Source organism: Lissotriton helveticus, chromosome 3_1, assembly GCF_964261635.1.
Source record: "Lissotriton helveticus chromosome 3_1, aLisHel1.1, whole genome shotgun sequence".
Classification (NCBI taxonomy): domain Eukaryota; kingdom Metazoa; phylum Chordata; class Amphibia; order Caudata; family Salamandridae; genus Lissotriton; species Lissotriton helveticus.
Genome location: NC_136061.1, coordinates 490,038,016 through 490,058,453, shown reverse-complemented (window position 1 = coordinate 490,058,453; position 20,438 = coordinate 490,038,016). Strand labels below are relative to the sequence as shown.

Sequence of the window (20,438 nt, the reverse complement as noted above, 5' to 3'; positions counted from 1 at the left end):
TAAGTGGGCCCCCAACCACCCACCTCTTAAACACACGCAGAGTGCCTGTCGCCCCGTCAACCCCATACCAACAATAAGAGGGAACAAAAGCCTGCAGTCGCAGAAGAATGCATACGCAAATGATGGAGTGCACACCCCAAGAATGAAACTCTCTGCCTAGACCCTGCCCCACCCACTCCCACCCCTCCCCCAACGCAACCAAACTGTGGCAGGGACCCTCAGTGATCAGTCACGAACCTCATAGGAGTACCAAACTAGCATTAGCAGATGAGTCCGCCACCCTATAGCCTCCCATCCGACCACCTCCAAAGAACAAGGAACCAGGAGGCATACCGCCCCCCGCCTCCCTCACTCGCAGTGCCCCAAGTCCTCTTTACGACCACAGTCACTTGAGGGATGTCTGATAGATCTGCTGGGGCTCTTGTGGTTGACCGCCGTTGTTCTGGGACCCCTGACTGGCCCGGCCCATGGTTAAGCGTCGCATACCATTCTAACGACCCACGGTCCGCCATCCATCTATCCAGTCGCTCACCTCGGACGGTGAATCAAAGAAGTACGCCTTCTGGCCGTCCAGGATCTCGAGGCGCGCCGGGTATAACATCATGTACTTTATGCCTTGCTCCCTGAGGGCTCTTTTGACACCTTCAAATGACCTCCGCTGGTGCTGTACATTGAGTGTAAAATCCAGAAAAAAGTGAATTGTGGCGTTGTCCAGGTGCAGATCCCCAGACACCCTTCATGCCTGCAAGATGGCATCCCGGTCCCTGTAATTCAGGATGCGGGCTATGATGGTGCGTGGTGGGGCCCCTGGCTTCGGCCTCCCCCCCAACACCCGGTGGGCTCTCTCAAGTGAGAAAAAATTTGATAGGCGCTTCGGTTTTAAGTGGTTGAGAATGAGATCCTTCACAAACCAGTCTGTGGACAGCCCCTCCATGCCCTCCGGAACTCCCACGATGAAGAGATTGTTAAGACGCAGCTGGCCTCCCTGATCCTCCAGGCGGGCGGCCATATCTGCCTGGTTTTTGGTAAGTTCGGCCACCTGCTCCTGCAACCTCTTCATCTTGGATTGCAAGCCACCGATGCCGCTTTCAGCATCCGCAACCTTGTCAGACATCTTTCCTCGGTCAGCTCAGAGCAGGTTGACTTCCTCCGTCACAGAGTCTAGCTTGGGCTCCATGGTTCCTCGCATATCTTTTATGGTGCCACGTATCTCCATGATGGCGAGCATGATATCCTTAAGTGACGGGTCAGGCCCACTGGTCGTCACCTCACTCCGCTGGCTCCCTCCTGGCGATTCGTCCTCCCGTCCCATCCATATTGACGATGTACTTGTTAATTTCAATTCAATTCAAGAAGTCTTTATTCGATTATTACATCATAAAAGACATGCATCACAATTTACAATAGCTAAAATACATGTATAGTTTCTAAAATAGAATAAGGTAATATTAAAACATCTAAGACCATATTAAATCATTTGTGCAAAACTTCATTGAAAATTCGTTTAAAAGTTACAATAAAACCTTGGTCAAATAACCTTAGTAGTCCGGGCACTTTAGGTGGGAACACATTTACACATAGTAAATGGAAAACCTATGGTTTTAGGCTGGAACCTAAGTCGAATTGATGAATCTTGCTCTTAGGATCCAGTCCCAGCCTAAATATTTCGCTACACCAGTTACAATCATGGGTGACAGGTCTGTCTTTAATATCCTACTAGCATTGGCTGCTGAGCGTGTTCCCAAGTTTCTACAAACTGGGCTTAACCACTTTAGTCTAGGGGCAGTATACAACGGGCAGACAAAAAGACAATGGTTAACACTTTCACCCTGTCCTGAACACCTAGGACAATGCCCAGGGCCTCCATTACCCCACTTTTTAGTGTGCTCCCTTAAAGGCAGAGAACCGCACCTATATTGGTGATATAGTTTGCGCTCCAGGGGCTTAGTTATGACATCCCAGTATTTTTCAAAACAGGGGACATCCTTCATACCAACAAATGTACCAGTAAGGTTACTGTCAGTCAATCCCGAATGTCTATTATTTACCACCCAGTCCCAATACTGTAACTTCAAATCCTTCTTGGAGGGAAAGGTTGCAGTGTCTGGGTTTAACCATAGTTCTCCTTGCCCCAAGGCGCACAGGGTGGTTCTTAAATCTTTAAACCAACCAATGTTGGGGGAGCCAGGAAGATCCCTAACCTCTATGCACGCTCTTGCATAAAGCTGAAGTTCAGGCGTTGTGCAGAGGCGTCGCCAGAATGCTAATGGTCGCTATCTGGCCAGGTCCTCCACAGGCTGACACCCAAGATCATACAGAAGTGGGATCCGCGGTGATAACTGTGGGAGGCCAGTGGCCATCCTAAGAAATTTATTTTGGGAAACTTTCAAGGGATCGAGGTTACTGTAGCCCCAGAGCTCCGCCCCATACAAGACAGATGGTAGAACTGTCGTACCATAGATCTTCATTAAAGGGGACATGGGCCTGGTAAAGGAGCTTTTATGTTCTTTGAGCAAGGCTCCTCCTATCTGCGCATGCTTTAATGCCAATAGGTCAACCTGTTGAGACCAACTAAGGGTCTCGCTAAACGTAACTCCAAGGTAGGTAAACAGTTTGGTCTGTTCCAGGGATGTACCTCCCATAGTGACCCTAGCTGTAATCGGGGAGTGTCCTCTTAGTACCATAAATTTTGTTTTTAAAACATTTACCTCAAGCTCATGCTCGCAGCAGAATAGTTCAAACCTTGTTAGGGCCTGTTGGAGACCCTGTCTGGTCTTAGATATTAAAAGGGTGTCGTCTGCGAACATGAGCAAAGGGATTTTCATTCCAGCCAGGGACGGGGCATCAGTAGGGTGATTGGCAAAATAATTTGTAACCCCATTAATATATAAAGAAAACAGGGTAGGAACTAAAACACACCCTTGCCTTACACCTTTAGCGACTGGAAATCTGTCTGTTACCACCTGGTTTACCCCAACGTACTTGGGAAAATGTTTGGGCGTGTAGATTCACCAGGAGGCGTAAAAGAGGGGCTGGCATGCCCAGCTTCGCTAAACAGTCCCACAACTTTGCCCTTGGGACAAGGTCAAATGCAGACCTTAAGTCCACAAAGGCTGTGTAAAGGATACCTTTACCTAGGATGACTGTCTTCCAGTAGAGAAGAATTAACCGAAAGGCCTGGTCTAGGGTGCTCACATGGGACCGAAAGCCAGCCTGGAGTGGTGTAAGAATGTTAAACTTACCAATCCAGTCCTGAATCCTGCCACGAACAAGGCGGGCTGAGATTTTTTGTACCGCATCTATAAGGCTGATCGGCCGGTAGTTAGAGGGAACCGACCGATCGCCTTTCTTGTAGATTGGCAGGATTTCTGCCCCAAACCAGGACTCAGGGACCTTAGCACCAAAGGCTAGAGCATTGGCCAGATGGACTATGTAGGGGATCTTGAGATCCTGATCCTGCTGAAATAAATCAGCTGGAATACAATCCGGGCCAGGTGCCTTGCCCCTTGGAATAGATTGCAGGATAAGTTTGACTTCGCAACTCGTGAACTTAAGAGGAGCAATCGGAACAGGACATGGAATGTCAACCTGGGCACTACTACAGTTCCTAAATTGTTCCTCAAAATAGCATACCCACTGATGTTGACCAACCGAGGCAGGGCTTGGGCGATCTTCCTGTGATTTGCCCCATTTTAATAGATGCCAGAACTTTTGCATGTTCCGAAAACTACATGCGTCGGTTAGTAATAACCACCGTTCCTCATCCCAGTTGGACTTGGCTTTGTGCTTTGCAACTTTATATGCCTTCCTACAAGACCTAATTTGGCTATGATTTTTTTGCTTTATTGATTTAAAAAGATCCCCGTGGGTTCGACGACACTCCTCATCAAACCAGGATATAGTTTTCAGTTTCCCCCTCTTACCCTGCTTGGAGATGGTCTTCACAAACAGCTTTTTCAACTCCAAAAATAGACTAGTGTGGATACCAAAAATAGACTAGATGCACTTGTCAATATAGTTGGTCTTGCCCTGTGCCCGTGTTCTGTTGCGGCCCATAACTCCGGGGTGCCCCGACAGCAGGCTTCTTACACCCCCCGGACCAGTCCCAAGATCCCGGCCGCTATGTAGCTCAGATCCCGCAATTTGATGCAAGTCCCACTGAGTGCGATGCCTCCACGCCCCTCAAAGTTACTCCGGTACACACACCATCTGTCAACGTACTACATGGGGCCTATAGCGAGCGACGAGCTGCTCACCCAAGACTTGCGCGCCCTTACGGATCCAGGAGCGGAACAGGTCTGAGCTGTTGGGGGAATACTGTCTCCGGCCCCAGGGACCACACTGTCAGGCAACTGGGCCATGCACGCTGTCACTGCTTATTGCTCGAGGACCAGTGTCCACGATACCACTCCAGTGGGGGCAACCCCCCAGATCCAGTCACTCCTGGCGCAAGGCTCCAATGCCCACGGGCACTTAATCCACTTCTTACCACAGCCGCCTCACCCATTGACAGCCCGGGTCACTCCCATACAGCATCCTCACCTCCTCCGGACAGTCAGCTCCGCTGTATTGGGAATGGTCCGCCTCGCGGCGGGGGCCCCCCGCACTCCTTCCCGCAGCCTATAGCTCGCTGCCTTGCCTCGGCCTCACCCTGCTCACGAGCAACCAGGCCCTCTGAGCTTCGTCAACCAGGGCTGCGCCAGCTGGTTGTCCTGATCGTTTGCAGCCGCCATGCAAGATTTCAACCCGCGCCTCCAGGCACCACCGGGCACCGCTCCTCACGCAGGCCCGGCCGCAGCGCTCCCAGGAATGGCCCCACACAGTCACAGGCCCCTTAAAGCACGGCGGGCTTCAGAGCGTCGGGCCGTGGCCGCAAGCACACAGCAGTCACTTCGGGGATTACTGGCCAGTATCCGCTCAGGGATGTCACAGTCTCACTGAAGTTCTTTGTCCGGGACCCGTGAGCGCACCCGGCATCTCTCTGCCACCGCCACTGCCGCCCCGTCACCCACAGGGGAGCCGGCAGAGGCAGCCCCTTCACCCCATCTGGGCCAAGATGTGCCCTGGGCCGCACCGCCTCCCTCGCCAGTTCAGGCCAGGCCTGCCCGTACCTTCCCGGCTTCCACCTGGGTGGCTCCGCTGCCGCTGCCGCTCGCCCTCCTCCAATTCGTCTGTCCCCGGTCTGTGAGGCCCTGCACCGACCTGTTTTTGCCTAGGGACCGCTGTCTACTCCCCCCCCCCGCAGCACCGGCCGCTGCCGCTGAGTCCTGCTCCCAGGATCAGCCTGCCGCCACTCCTTCGTGTGCACAGGAAACTCCACCTCATGGAACGGGCCGGGCTGCACCACTTCAAGGCCAGGCAGAGCACCCACCAGCCGCAAACAGCCTGATGGCACCAACATGCGACCGCCGCTGCCTGTCAATAGCCCTGCCGGGACACCCTCAGGCGGCTAGCGTTGCGGATCAGTCACGGCGGCGGCGGGCGCCATTTTATCTCAGTCTCACTTGCCGGCCAGGCTCTGGACCTGCGGCACCACAGAACCGCCGTCTGTCACCTTGTACGGCCCAGGAGCCCTGCACAGTCGCACTGAAGTGTCCGCTTGCGGGAGGACCAGCACCGGTGTTCCGATGGCGTCAGTGTCTTCAATCACAGGACTCAGCGGTGGCAGGCGCCATTTGCTTCCCACCTGACTCGCTGCCGGGGCCCCGGATCAACTGCCTACATGTTGCACGAATTAAGCGTGACCGACCCGTGAAGCCGTCCGGCGACTCTCCTCTGCTACCACATCGGGTAAGTGTCCCTCAAAGTTCGGATAATGACGGATGATGGGTGTAGTTGGAGATTCTGCTAGAGCAGCTCCTCTAGTGTGCGGCCATCTTCGGTGGCTGCTGGCCACGCCCCTCCAGATCCAATTATCTGAAGGCTTTACAGAAAAACCTGGGGGAGTGGAGTCTGGTAAGTAACAATAACTGTCACAATACCTCTTTTGCCAGTGTATCAGATATGTTGGATTGTTTGTGTTATTGTTTATTGTTGCATATAAGAGCACATGTATCAATCTCCATTACCTGCCACTTGTAATAGTGTTTGTAAGTGTATTTCTATAAAAATGTCATTCCAGTACCCATGATAAGTATTAATGTGTAATTGCATGGTCCATCCCAACTGCATTTTGTATGTTACACTAACCATTTTGCAAGTGTTGGCAAGTACATATTGAAATGACTACAACTACCCCTCGGGAAGGTGGCATGGCTCGTAAGTGGAAGGCTGTCGATCCCTCCAAACTGGTATCCCATCTATCTCACACTCGCCCCCCGACCCTCAATAATCCTGACATTAACGAGCTAGATGGCCAAGTATCCAACTGGCTCGTGTCAGCTAGCGACATCTTTGCCCCACTAACCAAGTTCCCCCGATCCCGTCACAGCAATTCACATAAATGGTTCACTCCTCATCTCAAAGCCCTACAGCTGGAACTCCGTCAATCCGAACGTAGATGGAGGAGAGACTACTGCCCGTCAAGCAGAGACACTTATGTGGCAGCCCGCAACAAGTACAAATCTGCCATCTATGCAGCTAAAAAAGCCTATGTCTCAGAGAGGATCTTGCTAGCCCCCTGCAAGTCGAAGGAGATCTTCAGAGTTCTGGACGAATTTACCTCCGATTCCAGAACGCTTCTGTCCCAGGCCCCTACTCAGGAATCCTGTAATGCACTCAGCACTTTTTTTCTACAGAAGATTGTTTTGATTAAGGGCACCATTCCGGTCACCTCACTGGGCGCTGACTCTGCTACTCTCCCTCACAACGCTCTTTCTATCACTCAGTTCCCCCCCTTAGATCCTACATCCCTAGCCAGCCTGGCCGCTCGCATTAAGTCTGGTTCTCCCGACGACCACTGTCCACCTTCTATACTACGGGACATCTGTCACTCCCTACCCGACTGCATCCTTCCTTTGCTTAATTCTTCTCTTCTCTCCGGGACGGTACCCAGCTCCTTCAAGGAGGCCGTACTAGTGCCTCTGTTGAAGAAGCCCGGAGCTGATCCGGCCGTCCCGGCGAACTACCGTCCTATCTCTCTCCTACCTTTTCTTTCCAATATCTTAGAAGCCCATGTCACTGCCTGTCTCTCGAGGTTCATCGAGGGCTCCAACTTCCTCGAAGCCAACCAGGCCGGTTTCCGTCCTGGTCATTCTACGGAGACTGTGATCCTGGCCGTCCTGGATACCTTGAGAGACGGAGCTGACAAGGGTACCTCCCAGGCCTTGGTATTATTAGATCTGTCGGCCGCCTTCGACACGGTGGACCATAACATCCTTCTCCACCGTGTCGAACAGGCCGGCATCCAGGGCCTGGCGCTGGCATGGGTTAAATCCTTTCTTACTGGGAGATCCCAGACCCTTAGCCTAGGTACATTCAGGGCCCCCAGGGAGCACCTGCCTTGTGGGGTCCCCCAGGGCTCCTCTCTATCCTCCCTTCTCTTTAATCTTTATCTTCGCCCTCTTCTTTTCTCTCTGAGGCAGTGGGACGTCACCGTTTTTAATTACGCGGACGACCTACAACTCATTTTTTCTCTAAACTCTTCCTCTGCTATCCCCACCTTCCAGGCAGTCATGTCCCATATCTTTCAGTGGATGTGTCTGAACCAGCTTAAATTGAACCCAGGAAAGACGGAGCTCCTCCTGCCGGGTAAGAGCACCATCTGCTGGGGTCCACATTTCTGGCCGGCAGAGCTTGGCTCCCCTCCTACCCCGGTGGCCTCGGTGAAAAGTCTCGGGGTCACTATTGACGCTGGGCTTTCTCTCGGGCCGCAGGTGGGGACGGTGGTCTCCTCCTGCATGTTCCAGCTACGCAGGATTAGGAAGGTGGCCTACCTCCTCACCCCCGATGCCCTGTTGCAAGTCATTATGGCCCTCGTTCTTTCCCGCCTGGACTTTTCGAATTCCATCTACTATGGTTTGCCCAAATGCTCCATCTACAGGCTGCAAATCATTCAAAACCAGGCAGCGAGACTGGCCCTCGGGATTCTGAAGTGGCAGTCTGCCAAACCCCTCCTCACCAAACTGCATTGGCTCCCTGTCAGCCTAAGGGCTGCCTTTAAGCTTGGTTGCCTTATTTTTAAGTCTCTCTCTGGCTCTTGCCCCGTTTTTTTGAAATCCCTTATCCGACCTTACTGTCCTCCGCGTAATCTTAGATCACTTCACTTACATCTCTTGGTGGTCCCTTCCTTTAAACTCTATAGATCTGGTGGTCGAAGATTCGCCTTCCTCGGCCCCAAATTCTGGAACTCCCTCCCCCTCTCAGTTAGGATCTCTGGTACTCTTATCCAATTCCGTAAATCACTAAAAACCTGGCTCTTTCCACAAACTAGCTAAATTCCCTCTGTTTCTTCTTAACACCCCCTCAGCGCCATGATACCCACGGTGACGGTGCGCTTTACAAGAACCCCCTTAACATAACATAACATAACTACCATGAGGCCCTGTTTCTGTAACTCAAAATAAAATAAAATTATGATTTTGCCCATTCTCACATATTACAGCTGACAAGGGAAAATGTTCCATACATGGATGTGTGGGATGAATCCAAATTGGCCAAATATTGATTGAGATGGTATTTCAAATGGCAAACATTTCATCTTGTCTTGAGCAATGTCTACATCATTTTGCCTTCACTTCTTTCTATCATGTGTGTGTTTAATCTGTGCCAGTTAGTTATTTGTTTAGCCACACCTGGAGGTTGGTTAGTTGTCATATCTTTTTGTTGTATGTTTTTGGACATGTGTCCATTATGTTGTGGGTACCTTACACCCACTATAGTTATATGAGAAGAATACTGTTACTGATGTGTTTGTATTCATATATTGCACTTACAAATTACACACTTATGCGTGATGCTGGTGATGCTATTGGTTGTCCTTGATATGCTTAAAGCCTGAGAGGTTGTGCACAGAGATGTTTAGAGGCATGTGCAAAGCGGGCTCCGGCCCAGGCAGCCAGACTTTCAGGGTGCCACCTGATTGAGCCAACCCTACATTGAGCCTATCCACAGTGACCTTGAAATACTTCTGGTACAGATTGTTTTTATTGAAATTTTCCCCAAAACTACTTTTTAATGTGGGTGATGTGTGAGAGTCTATTACAGATATTTTGCAGAGAAGGTGTGTTTCTGTTTCACGAAACATCCATACTTAAGTTTCTTTCATATCAAAACAGGACCTAGCATGTGAAAAATGGGAGGATGCCACAGAGAATATTTGCTGTAAAGTTAGTGAGGAGCTGCTGTTGTGTTACAATATTAAAAACGCACATCACTATCCATGAATACTTTAGTTGTGAATACATTTCGAATTTGGAAGAGTGTCAGTGACATGGGCAAAGACGGCATCAAAGAGCTGAATTTAGATCAGACATTAAAAGCTGTTCCGAACAAGAACTCACAAAATATGTTTTCCCCAGGGCCCCCAATCACCTTTAGAGGTCCCTGCCTGTGCATCTGTTGACTGAGGAGTCAATGGAAACATGTAAGGTTGTGGCTAACCGTCGGTTGCGTCCACGACCATGTGGGTTTTGGACGTCATTAAGCAGCAGTAGGACGTGTAAGATTGGCTCCACGGTGGCACAGTACATGTAAAGCTGAGTACAGGTGAGTTTCTGCCTTATGTACGTCCCTTTCCACTAACTCGGGTGTGGAGGTTTTACCACCACAGTCATGTTGGCAGGAAGGGTCCTCGTGACTGGACCGGCGGGGAAACTGGTGGTCCGCCCTCCGACAAGCACAAAGGTCTGTTTGGAAAAAATAAAGGAACGCCGAGTTAGTTTCACAGACCTGGGAGCTGTGTCTTTTTTTTCTCTTTGACCGCTGCTGTTTCTTTCGGACGCACTGCTTAAGCGGTTTTACAAAAGTCGTAGCTGTGACCTTTTTGAGCAGATCTACGTTTAAGATTGTTTTCAGCGCACTTCCAGTTTATTTGTAGCCTTTACTTTATTTTCCGGGAACTCTATTTTGGACATTTGATGTCTACCTAAGAGAACTTTCTGTTTCACCCTCGGTCAGGTTGTTACATCAGTTTTGAAGAAGACCTATTAAATATATGCTTTGGGTCGAAATGTCGACTGTTATGCTTTGACCACTGGTTCATTTATTGAAGGCCAATCTCAATGAGAATAACTAAATTTGATATGAACTTTCAGCTTTTTCTTGCACTAGGAGGGTCCTGCTGGTTGAGACCTTTTTATAATGTTAGGCGCACTGTGTATATTGCTGCACTTTTTTCACCTACTTTTCACCTGCACTGCACTATTACAAGTAGGACCTTATTATCGTTTGGAATTGTCACTTGATCTATTTTGACATATACAAGCATTAAAACAGTATATCGTGCATATTGTGCTAATCAAGACTAATTTGCATATGGCTGGACCCAAACTGAGCAAAAGAACAATGGATTTAACCCAGATTTCCTGACTGGGTGTGAATGTTTGATTCATTCAGCATTCAGTCCATCATTTGTTGCTGCAGCACATCTTTGATCTAGCAGCAGCAGGGAAGATGTTTACTGCCCCATGTCCTTCTCAAACCTTCTACCCACAATTACAGGCTGCTGAGGGGCTTAGGGAGGGTCTCTGGTAATTCCTTAGGGGTGGGGCATGGTTCACTGTGCTTTGAGGTAACTTCTTGCAATAAGAGGTCACATGGAGGTTGCAAGGAGGGTCGTAGAGGCGGCAGTTACACTCCGAGCTTAGTAACTAGTGCAAAATGAGAGGACCTTCTTATGTTGGGATATCTGTCAGAAATTCCCACTTTCTAATCTTTAAATTTTAATGTTGCTATACATGTTCCTACACATATTTGAATATGCTTCTAAATAGATGCGTAGCAAACTACAGTCGAGACATTGCATTGGCGTATTATAATTGTTCTAAAATTGGTTACTTTTATTGAGTGCTTTGTAGAAATGTGGTTGTGGTTATTTTCTTTGCCACTGTTTAAAAATAGATAAACATCTGCTTTGTTTGGTGTATTCAACCTATTCATAATAATAAATATTGTAAATAAAAACTATGCTCATGGTTTTATTTGTGTTCCTTTAGAACAGGTGGAATCATTCCTCCAATTGCACAGCGTCTCCATAGAGAAAATATTGAACATGTTGTAAATATGGCCATGTGTGCCAGTGGTGTCAGTCCACATGAACTCTCTGCCATTGCAACCACTGTCAAGCCTGGACTTTCTCTAAGCCTGGGAATAGGCCTTGAATACAGTTTGAAGCTGGTGGACCAGTATAAGAAACCATTCATCCCTATTCATCATATGGAGGCACATGCCCTTACTGCTAGACTGACGGAGCCTGTGCAGTTTCCCTTCTTGGTGCTTTTAATCTCTGGTGGTCACTGTCTTCTGGCCATTGCTCGAGGAGTGTCGGACTTTCTGCTACTTGGGCAGTCTTTAGATGAAGCACCAGGAGAGACATTTGACAAGGTAATTTAAAACAATATTTGCACGAGAAGCTTTGAAGTTTTTCGTTTTCAGGTAATACATATACCAGGAGAAACACTCTAATGCAGATTGAAACGACAATATTCACTCACCAGTATGTATTATTATACACATATTTAATCTTGTTTTGGGATGTACAATAAAAATAGTGATACCGTGACATCTGGTTCTCAATTCAAATGTATATGGTGTTTTGGCTGTAAATTGTGGGATATCAGAACATCTCTTGTGCAGCAAAGGGTAAACATTTGAGAAGGAGCACTGACCCCACCTTTTGGGGAGCCACAGGTTCCCCACATATTCCCCACATATTGGCCCTTTTCTTCTTCTAGAAATCAGTTTTTGTCAGCATGCAGTTGTTCTGCCCTCCTGTTTCATTTGGCAACTTAACTCAGTAGATCACGTGTCAGAACTTGTTTCCTTGCACCACAAATACCTGATAAACTCATATTCCAAGTATGATGCTTGTGCCAGTCCCATTTCTTCTAAATGGCCCCACTTTGTTTATGATTAAAGTGCCTTAACAGAGACACACCTTGTCTGAAGAAATTCTCTGTAAATCTTTCTCTTCGTTTGGAAAGTAGGCTTCCTTGTAGTCCATTGACCTTCAGGTGTTCTGTCCTGTGGATGTTTGAAGAGTTTGTAGCATGAAAGCAGAGTTGACCCTCTAGAATACTGGTGAGTATAACCTAATTTTCCTCCCTCTCCTCATGCTTCTGTTGGGTGATCTAATCCCTTAAAATCGAATATTTGTAATGCCAGCTGTTAGAAATGGGAGTCTCTAGTTGGCAAATTGTTTCCATGTCCAAGTAGGGGCCCTTCTTCCTATTGAGGGTAAGGGGGATACACTACTGAACTAATCCCTGCTCACCCCCTTGGTAGGTTGGCACAAGCAGGCAGGCTTATCTCAGAGGCAATGTGTAAAGCATTTGCACATAACGCACAGTAATACAGTGCAAATACTACAAAAGGGCACCCTACCTGTTTTAGAACAATAACCAATATCTATCTGTGCCAAAAAGACCAAAACAATAAAAGACCAGCATTCAGTAATCAAAAATATGCACTTTGCAAAAATTACTTTAAAATGCAGTTCCTCAAATACCTCCGTTTGCTCAGACTCACAGATACTCCGCATCCTGCAAACCGATCCTAGAGGACATGACAACATTGTTCTCGCATAGCATATGGGCACACCAGTTCCGGGGTGGGGGGTGAGTTGTGGTTAGGGGGGAAGACGATGGGGGTGGTTGTAGGCGGGTATAGCTGAGAATCAGATTTAAGCATTGCGTTTTATCGTACGATATGGACTCCTGGCCTTTGAACGGACATTTCCTTTTCATCTCATGTCGACGTTAATAGTGGTTTCGACCGTGCAAACTAAGTTCAGACGCCTATGGCGATGATTGTGCCTGCTGGGATATGTCAAGGCTATTGTGTTTTTCAGAAAAGGAAACGGACACTAGTTACACCTTATGACCATTGGCATAAGGAATAAAGGACAGAGTATCCTCAAAAAACTCTAAGTAATGGTTGGAAAGAGGTGCGGTATATCTGGTTCATCCGCCCCACATTAGAGTTGTGGCAGTTATCATTGGCTACTCCGAAGTAGTGAATTTGCCAGCCTCACCCGAGGCGCCTCTGGTCTAGGGTGCAGTGTCCAGAGAATTCAAGTGAAAAAAGGGAGGTGTAAAGTAAACTGTGCAAAAAAGGAAAAAATAGTTAAAAATGGCAAACGACCCAGAAGTTCTTTAATAGGGGTTGTTTTTACCACGTTAAAAATTAGGTGATACGATTTTTAGACCGAGTTATTGGGTCTAATAGTATAATTAGTAAGGTACGTCGACATGTTTCAGCTCCTTGGGCCTGGAGGGGTCTATGGAGCTTTCGTCAGGACTAACAAACATCAAAAGATTGTACTTACACAATTAGTGTAGTAGTATTTCACATATAGGCACTCTTATTTTGGTTATGTAGTTCGGATATTCTCCTTCATAATCTGCAATGAGACGAGATAATGTACACAGAATGCACACACACACACACCCCTTTCTTATCTTCTTAATGCATTTCATTTTTTTTACCATGTTTGGTTAAGTGACATTTTCCTTCTACCAAAACATCTTAACTTTTAGAGAGGCAATACAGGTGGAGAGTAGCAATGCTAATATTGTTAGAGGTTAAAAGATACTGGTATAAAGCGCTAGTTTGTATTTCACAATTCTATTTACAAATGTACAGAGTTTAATTTCCTGTAGATCTCATGTATTTCACAACTCTATCCGCAAATGCACAGAGTTCAATAGCCTGTAGTTCTCATGTTGTTCACAAAAGACGCTAGGGCGCGCTGATTTTTCGTAGCTAGTAGTACGCTGCATTATCATTTCTAACTGAGTGTTATGGCGCGGTCAAGAGGGATTGCAGCGCTATCGATTCCTCAGTCACTAGATAGTCGTATTTTGTTAAGCTCACATAAATCTGCGCGTTTTGCAATTATTTCAAAGCGTTCGTTAAAGCGAGAGGAGGGGAGGGGCGGGCAAACACTTTAAACTGTGCAATATAAACAGCGGTCGTTTTCGCCTACCTGAAACCAAGTGCACTCCTGCTTCACCGGGGTGTCGCTTGCAGTGTGAAGCCCAGAGCTGTTGTAAAGAAGACTCCATTAGGCTAGGGATAGAAATTCATCTTACCGGAGTTTCTGGAGCTCAGGGGTGCCGGCGCGTTTACCCGCGTGTATGGAGGATTACTGCCTTGTGCTGACTCTGCCCCGGGGTGTGGCTTAGGTTGAGAGCCCTGATCTTTAAAGGGCCCTGGTCGGCTGCAAATACGTGTCGATTTTTTTTCAACAGCGTCTAGTTAATCAGGCAACTTTATTGATCTTTCTCAGGCATTTGGGCTGGAGAGAGTTTTCTTGCTGGCTCAGTTAACGTTGTGAATATGTATTGGGACAAATATGAAACAGGCAACAGGGGTATATGATTATACACAGTCTTTTTAGTTCATAAGGATACAAGGTTAAACACAGTTATTCTCATGTAATTCAATTGGCAAATCGGTGCCAAGGGATGGCATCGTTCAACCCCTGTTCGCATGTTTTAAGGCGGTCTACCCACCTTTGTTCTTTTTCGAACAGTCGGCGTTCACAATTATTGTTTTTATCGGCAAGCATTTCGAGTACTGTCCAGTGGAGCTCTTCGCAGGAGTGACCTATCTCTACAAAGTGGGCGCAAAGTTTGGTGGTATTTTTCTTCAGCCTGATGTTACTTTTATGCTCACCAATCCTCAGCTTAGTTTTGCGGCAAGTCATTCCGATGTATTTCTTGTTGCATGGGCAACTGACCATGTAGATGACGTGTGAGGAGTTGCAATTCGTATGCTGGCGTTGTGTCCATAACAGTGTGTCCGTCAGCTGTAATGTTTTTGATACTGTAGTAGTTTTACAGGCTACACAGGAGCCACAGGGGTAATGGCCAGTCACAGGATTCATGGTCACATCCCTCGTGGTTAGTTGTTGTTGTTTCCTCACTGGGCGAGTATGGACCAAAACGTCCTTGATGTTCTTTGTTCTGCGATTTGCAAATCTAGGCTTTGGCCAGTTAAAGACTCCAGTATTCAGGATATGCCAGTTCTTTTTGATCATTTTGTTTACCTCATATGTTGATGGGCAAAAGGTGGTAACACAGGTCGTCAGATCTTGTATTTGTGCCTTGGGATAACTTTGTAAGAGGCACTCCCTGGGTTGATTGCTTGCTCGTTTTTTACAGTACTTCACTGTTTTGGCGTTGTAATTCCTTTGTAACAGCTTCTGACTTAGATCTTGTGCTTGAGTCAGATAGTCTTCATTCTTGCTGCAATTACGTTTCAGCCTCAGAAACTGGCTGAAGGGAAGATTGTCTCTTAGAGGCTTGGGGTGGTAACTCTGATATGAAAGCAGACTGTTCTTAGCAGTGGGTTTTGTGTAAGTTTTTGTCTGGAGGATACTGTTTTCCACAAAAATTGTAAGGTCCAAAAAGTCTAAGCTGATGTTACTTGAGGTGTAGGTGAATTTCAGCCAGGGATCAAGATGGTTAAGCCAGTGTATAAATTGTTCCAAATCGTCTGTGGTGTCCCAAATCAGGATCACGTCATCTATATATCTCTTCCAGTAAAGAATACTGGAAGAGAAGATGTTCGCTGCGTTATGGATGAACTGGCGCTCGAAATTACTCACATACAGCCCCGCTACCGACGGGGCGAAGGCACTGCCCATCGATGTGCCGTGTGTCTGGAGATAGAGGTCTTCCTCGTAAGCAAAAAAGTTCTCTTTCAAAGCTAGTTTGCAGCACTCGAGGATGAAATGTCTCGGTGTATTGTATTGCCACTCTTCAGAGTACAGGATATCTTCCAAAACTTGCAGTGTGTCATCTTGTGGCAGACTTGTGAACAATGATTCCACATCCAAGCCCACTAGGAGCATTGTTTCTGGATCGAATGCTTTGGCTTGGATCTGTACCAACAAGTCTCGGGGAGACCTATAGTGTCTGGAATAGGGTCAGTCCTCGAGCCGCTTTCAAAATTTGCGGACGTATTTTTAAAACCTCTAGTACAACGAACGCCATCATATTTAAAGGATACCCGAGACTTGTTGGTACAGATCCAAGCCAAAGCATTCGATCCAGAAACAATGCTCCTAGTGGGCTTGGATGTGGAATCATTGTTCACAAGTCTGCCACAAGATGACACACTGCAAGTTTTGGAAGATATCCTGTACTCTGAAGAGTGGCAATACAATACACCGAGACATTTCATCCTCGAGTGCTGCAAACTAGCTTTGAAAGAGAACTTTTTTGCTTACGAGGAAGACCTCTATCTCCAGACACACGGCACATCGATGGGCAGTGCCTTCGCCCCGTCGGTAGCGGGGCTGTATGTGAGTAATTTCGAGCGCCAGTTCATCCATAACGCAGCGAACATCTTCTCTTCCAGTATTCTTTACTGGAAGAGATATATAGATGACGTGATCCTGATTTGGGACACCACAGACGATTTGGAACAATTTATACACTGGCTTAACCATCTTGATCCCTGGCTGAAATTCACCTACACCTCAAGTAACATCAGCTTAGACTTTTTGGACCTTACAATGTTTGTGGAAAACAGTATCCTCCAGACAAAAACTTACACAAAACCCACTGCTAAGAACAGTCTGCTTTCATATCAGAGTTACCACCCCAAGCCTCTAAGAGACAATCTTCCCTTCAGCCAGTTTCTGAGGCTGAAACGTAATTGCAGCAAGAATGAAGACTATCTGACTCAAGCACAAGATCTAAGTCAGAAGCTGTTACAAAGGAATTACAACGCCAAAACAGTGAAGTACTGTAAAAAACGAGCAAGCAATCAACCCAGGGAGTGCCTCTTACAAAGTTATCCCAAGGCACAAATACAAGATCTGACGACCTGTGTTACCACCTTTTGCCCATCAACATATGAGGTAAACAAAATGATCAAAAAGAACTAGCATATCCTGAATACTGGAGTCTTTAACTGGCCAAAGCCTAGATTTGCAAATCGCAGAACAAAGAACATCAAGGACGTTTTGGTCCATACTCGCCCAGTGAGGAAACAACAACAACTAACCACGAGGGATGTGACCATGAATCCTGTGACTGGCCATTACCCCTGTGGCTCCTGTGTAGCCTGTAAAACTACTACAGTATCAAAAACATTACAGCTGACGGACACACTGTTATGGACACAACGCCAGCATACGAATTGCAACTCCTCACACGTCATCTACATGGTCAGTTGCCCATGCAACAAGAAATACATCGGAATGACTTGCCGCAAAATTAAGCTGAGGATTGGTGAGCATAAAAGTAACATCAGGCTGAAGAAAAATACCACCAAACTTTGCGCCCACTTTGTAGAGATAGGTCACTCCTGCGAAGAGCTCCACTGGACAGTACTCGAAATGCTTGCCGATAAAAACAATAATTGTGAACGCCGACTGTTCGAAAAAGAACAAAGGTGGGTAGACCGCCTTAAAACATGCGAACAGGGGTTGAACGATGCCATCCCTTGGCACCGATTTGCCAATTGAATTACATGAGAATAACTGTGTTTAACCTTGTATCCTTATGAACTAAAAAGACTGTGTATAATCATATACCCCTGTTGCCTGTTTCATATTTGTCCCAATACATATTCACAACGTTAACTGAGCCAGCAAGAAAACTCTCTCCAGCCCAAATGCCTGAGAAAGATCAATAAAGTTGCCTGATTAACTAGACGCTGTTGAAAAAAAATCGACACGTATTTGCAGCCGACCAGGGCCCTTTAAAGATCAGGGCTCTCAACCTAAGCCACACCCCGGGGCAGAGTCAGCACAAGGCAGTAATCCTCCATACACGCGGGTAATGGCGCCGGCACCCCTGAGCTCCAGAAACTCCGGTAAGATGAATTTCTATCCCTAGCCTAATGGAGTCTTCTTTACAACAGCTCTGGGCTTCACACTGCAAGCGACACCCCGGTGAAGCAGGAGTGCACTTGGTTTCAGGTAGGCGAAAACGACCGCTGTTTATATCGCACAGTTTAAAGTGTTTGCCCGCCCCTCCCCTCCTCTCGCTTTAACGAACGCTTTGAAATAATTGCAAAACGCGCAGATTTATGTGAGCTTAACAAAATACGACTATCTAGTGACTGAGGAATCGATAGCGCTGCAATCCCTCTTGACCGCGCCATAACACTCAGTTAGAAATGATAATGCAGCGTACTACTAGCTACGAAAAATCAGCGCGCCCTAGCGTCTTTTGTGAACAACATGAGAACTACAGGCTATTGAACTCTGTGCATTTGCGGATAGAGTTGTGAAATACATGAGATCTACAGGAAATTAAACTCTGTACATTTGTAAATAGAATTGTGAAATACAAACTAGCGCTTTATACCAGTATCTTTTAACCTCTAACAATATTAGCATTGCTACTCTCCACCTGTATTGCCTCTCTAAAAGTTAAGATGTTTTGGTAGAAGGAAAATGTCACTTAACCAAACATGGTCAAAATAATGAAATGCATTAAGAAGATAAGAAAGGGGGGTGTGTGTGTGCATTCTGTGTACATTATCTCGTCTCATTGCAGATTATGAAGGAGAATATCCGAACTACATAACCAAAATAAGAGTGCCTATATGTGAAATACTACTACACTAATTGTGTAAGTACAATCTTTTGATGTTTGTTAGTCCTGACGAAAGCTCCATAGACCCCTCCAGGCCCAAGGAGCTGAAACATGTCGACGTACCTTACTAATTATACTATTAGACCCAATAACTCGGTCTAAAAATCGTATCACCTAATTTTTAACGTGGTAAAAACAACCCCTATTAAAGAACTTCTGGGTCGTTTGCCATTTTTAACTATTTTTTCCTTTTTTGCACAGTTTACTTTACACCTCCCTTTTTTCACTTGAATTCTCTGGACACTGCACCCTAGACCAGAGGCGCCTCGGGTGAGGCTGGCAAATTCACTACTTCGGAGTAGCCAATGATAACTGCCACAACTCTAATGTGGGGTGGATGAACCAGATATACCGCACCTCTTTCCAACCATTACTTAGAGTTTTTTGAGGCTACTCTGTCCTTTATTCCTTATGCCAATGGTCATAAGGTGTAACTAGTGTCCGTTTCCTTTTTTGATAACTACAAACTAACCTTGGGGAATGAAACGGAGATTCCGATCCCTTATCCCTCCTTCTGATTAATTATTGTGTTTTTCATTCATTGTAATTTTGCCTGCCTTAAAATCTATAAAATAAAGTTATTAAAAAAAATGCAGTTCCTTAAAACCGGTAGCTCTGTCTGGGGCTACCGCGGTGCGGAAAACACCAGAATCCAACAGTTCCGGCCTACTGTGTCGGTGTGGACCGGCATCAGTGTCAGGAAACACGTAAACAGTACCTTTGGATTCAGCCAACCACGTTGGTTCGGGCAGGTCACATTAACCGTTACAGATGCAAAGTGAAGCGTAGAGGTGTGTTGTGTGCGGCCCTCAAGTTGCGGTGCTCGTTTCGGGGCTGACAGGTCACGGTGCAAGCAACAGTCCTGGCGTTTGTCGACCCAGTCTTGATGTGGGACGGGGTGGTGCATTGTGGGACTTACGAGCTGTGTCACCAAATCATGGATGTCGACGTTAGCGGGCAGTTTCATAGTCGGTGAAACCGGAGCAGCGAAGCGGTGTGGAGTGCGTTGACAATAGGTCGCATTGCAAGCAGCAGCTCGGTGGCAGTCGTAGTCAGTGAGACCTGGGTTGCGGTGTGAAGTGCGGCGGTGCCTTCAGGACATGAAGCCAGCAGCGGTGTGGGTGACGGTGTCAGCTGCTTTCCCTCTCTGTGGCAACTGAAACTCACGGTTTCATAGGTGGTGCCCAGAGGTAAGTGAAGTCTTTGCTGTTTCTGAGACTTCATGAATAGGAGACAAGCTCCATTTCAAGCCCTTGCAAATACTCAGCAACAAGTGAAGAAGGTTCAGTCCAGTCCTTTCACTGCCCAAGGCAGTACAACCCAGCAAAGCAACAACACACCAAAGGGCAGTACTCCTCCTGACAGTTCTCCCAGGTCTTCTTCTTGGCAGTTCCCTTGATCCAAACCAGTTCCAAAGTTCTGGGGCCTGTGCCCTAATATTTATACTTAGTTTCTCTTTGCTCTCTTGAGTAGTTTGACCAGTTTGGTCCTCTCTGGCCCGGCTTCCTGGCAGGAGGTGAAACAGCATTGTCCAAGTCAGACCAGGCCCAATCAGGTTCAAGGAAATCTCACCCCACTACTCTAAATGCAGCCCAGGTCTATTCTGCTCAATCCTGACTCATCCGAGAAAGGCAGAACACACCTCAACCCCCCCCCCCCCCAGTGGCTGTCTGAAGAGACTTCACATCCTCATCCCCTGTCACTCCAAAGCCAGACAGTCAA

General features: G+C 47.0%; 1 protein-coding gene across 6 annotated transcripts in view; it reads left to right on the top strand.

Moving 5' to 3' along the window:
- The window catches only part of OSGEPL1 (O-sialoglycoprotein endopeptidase like 1), a 429,995-nt gene that overhangs the window by 251,078 nt on the left and 158,479 nt on the right, over positions 1-20,438 (top strand). For all 6 annotated transcript variants that reach the window (XR_013609033.1, XR_013609031.1, XR_013609032.1 and 3 more), the window contains one exon: positions 11,094-11,481. Coding sequence is in view for 3 of the 6 variants with exons in the window: in XM_078683695.1 (XP_078539821.1) it covers positions 11,094-11,481 (388 nt within the window). In the remaining 3 variants the exon portion in view is untranslated. The remainder of the gene's footprint in view (positions 1-11,093; positions 11,482-20,438) is intronic.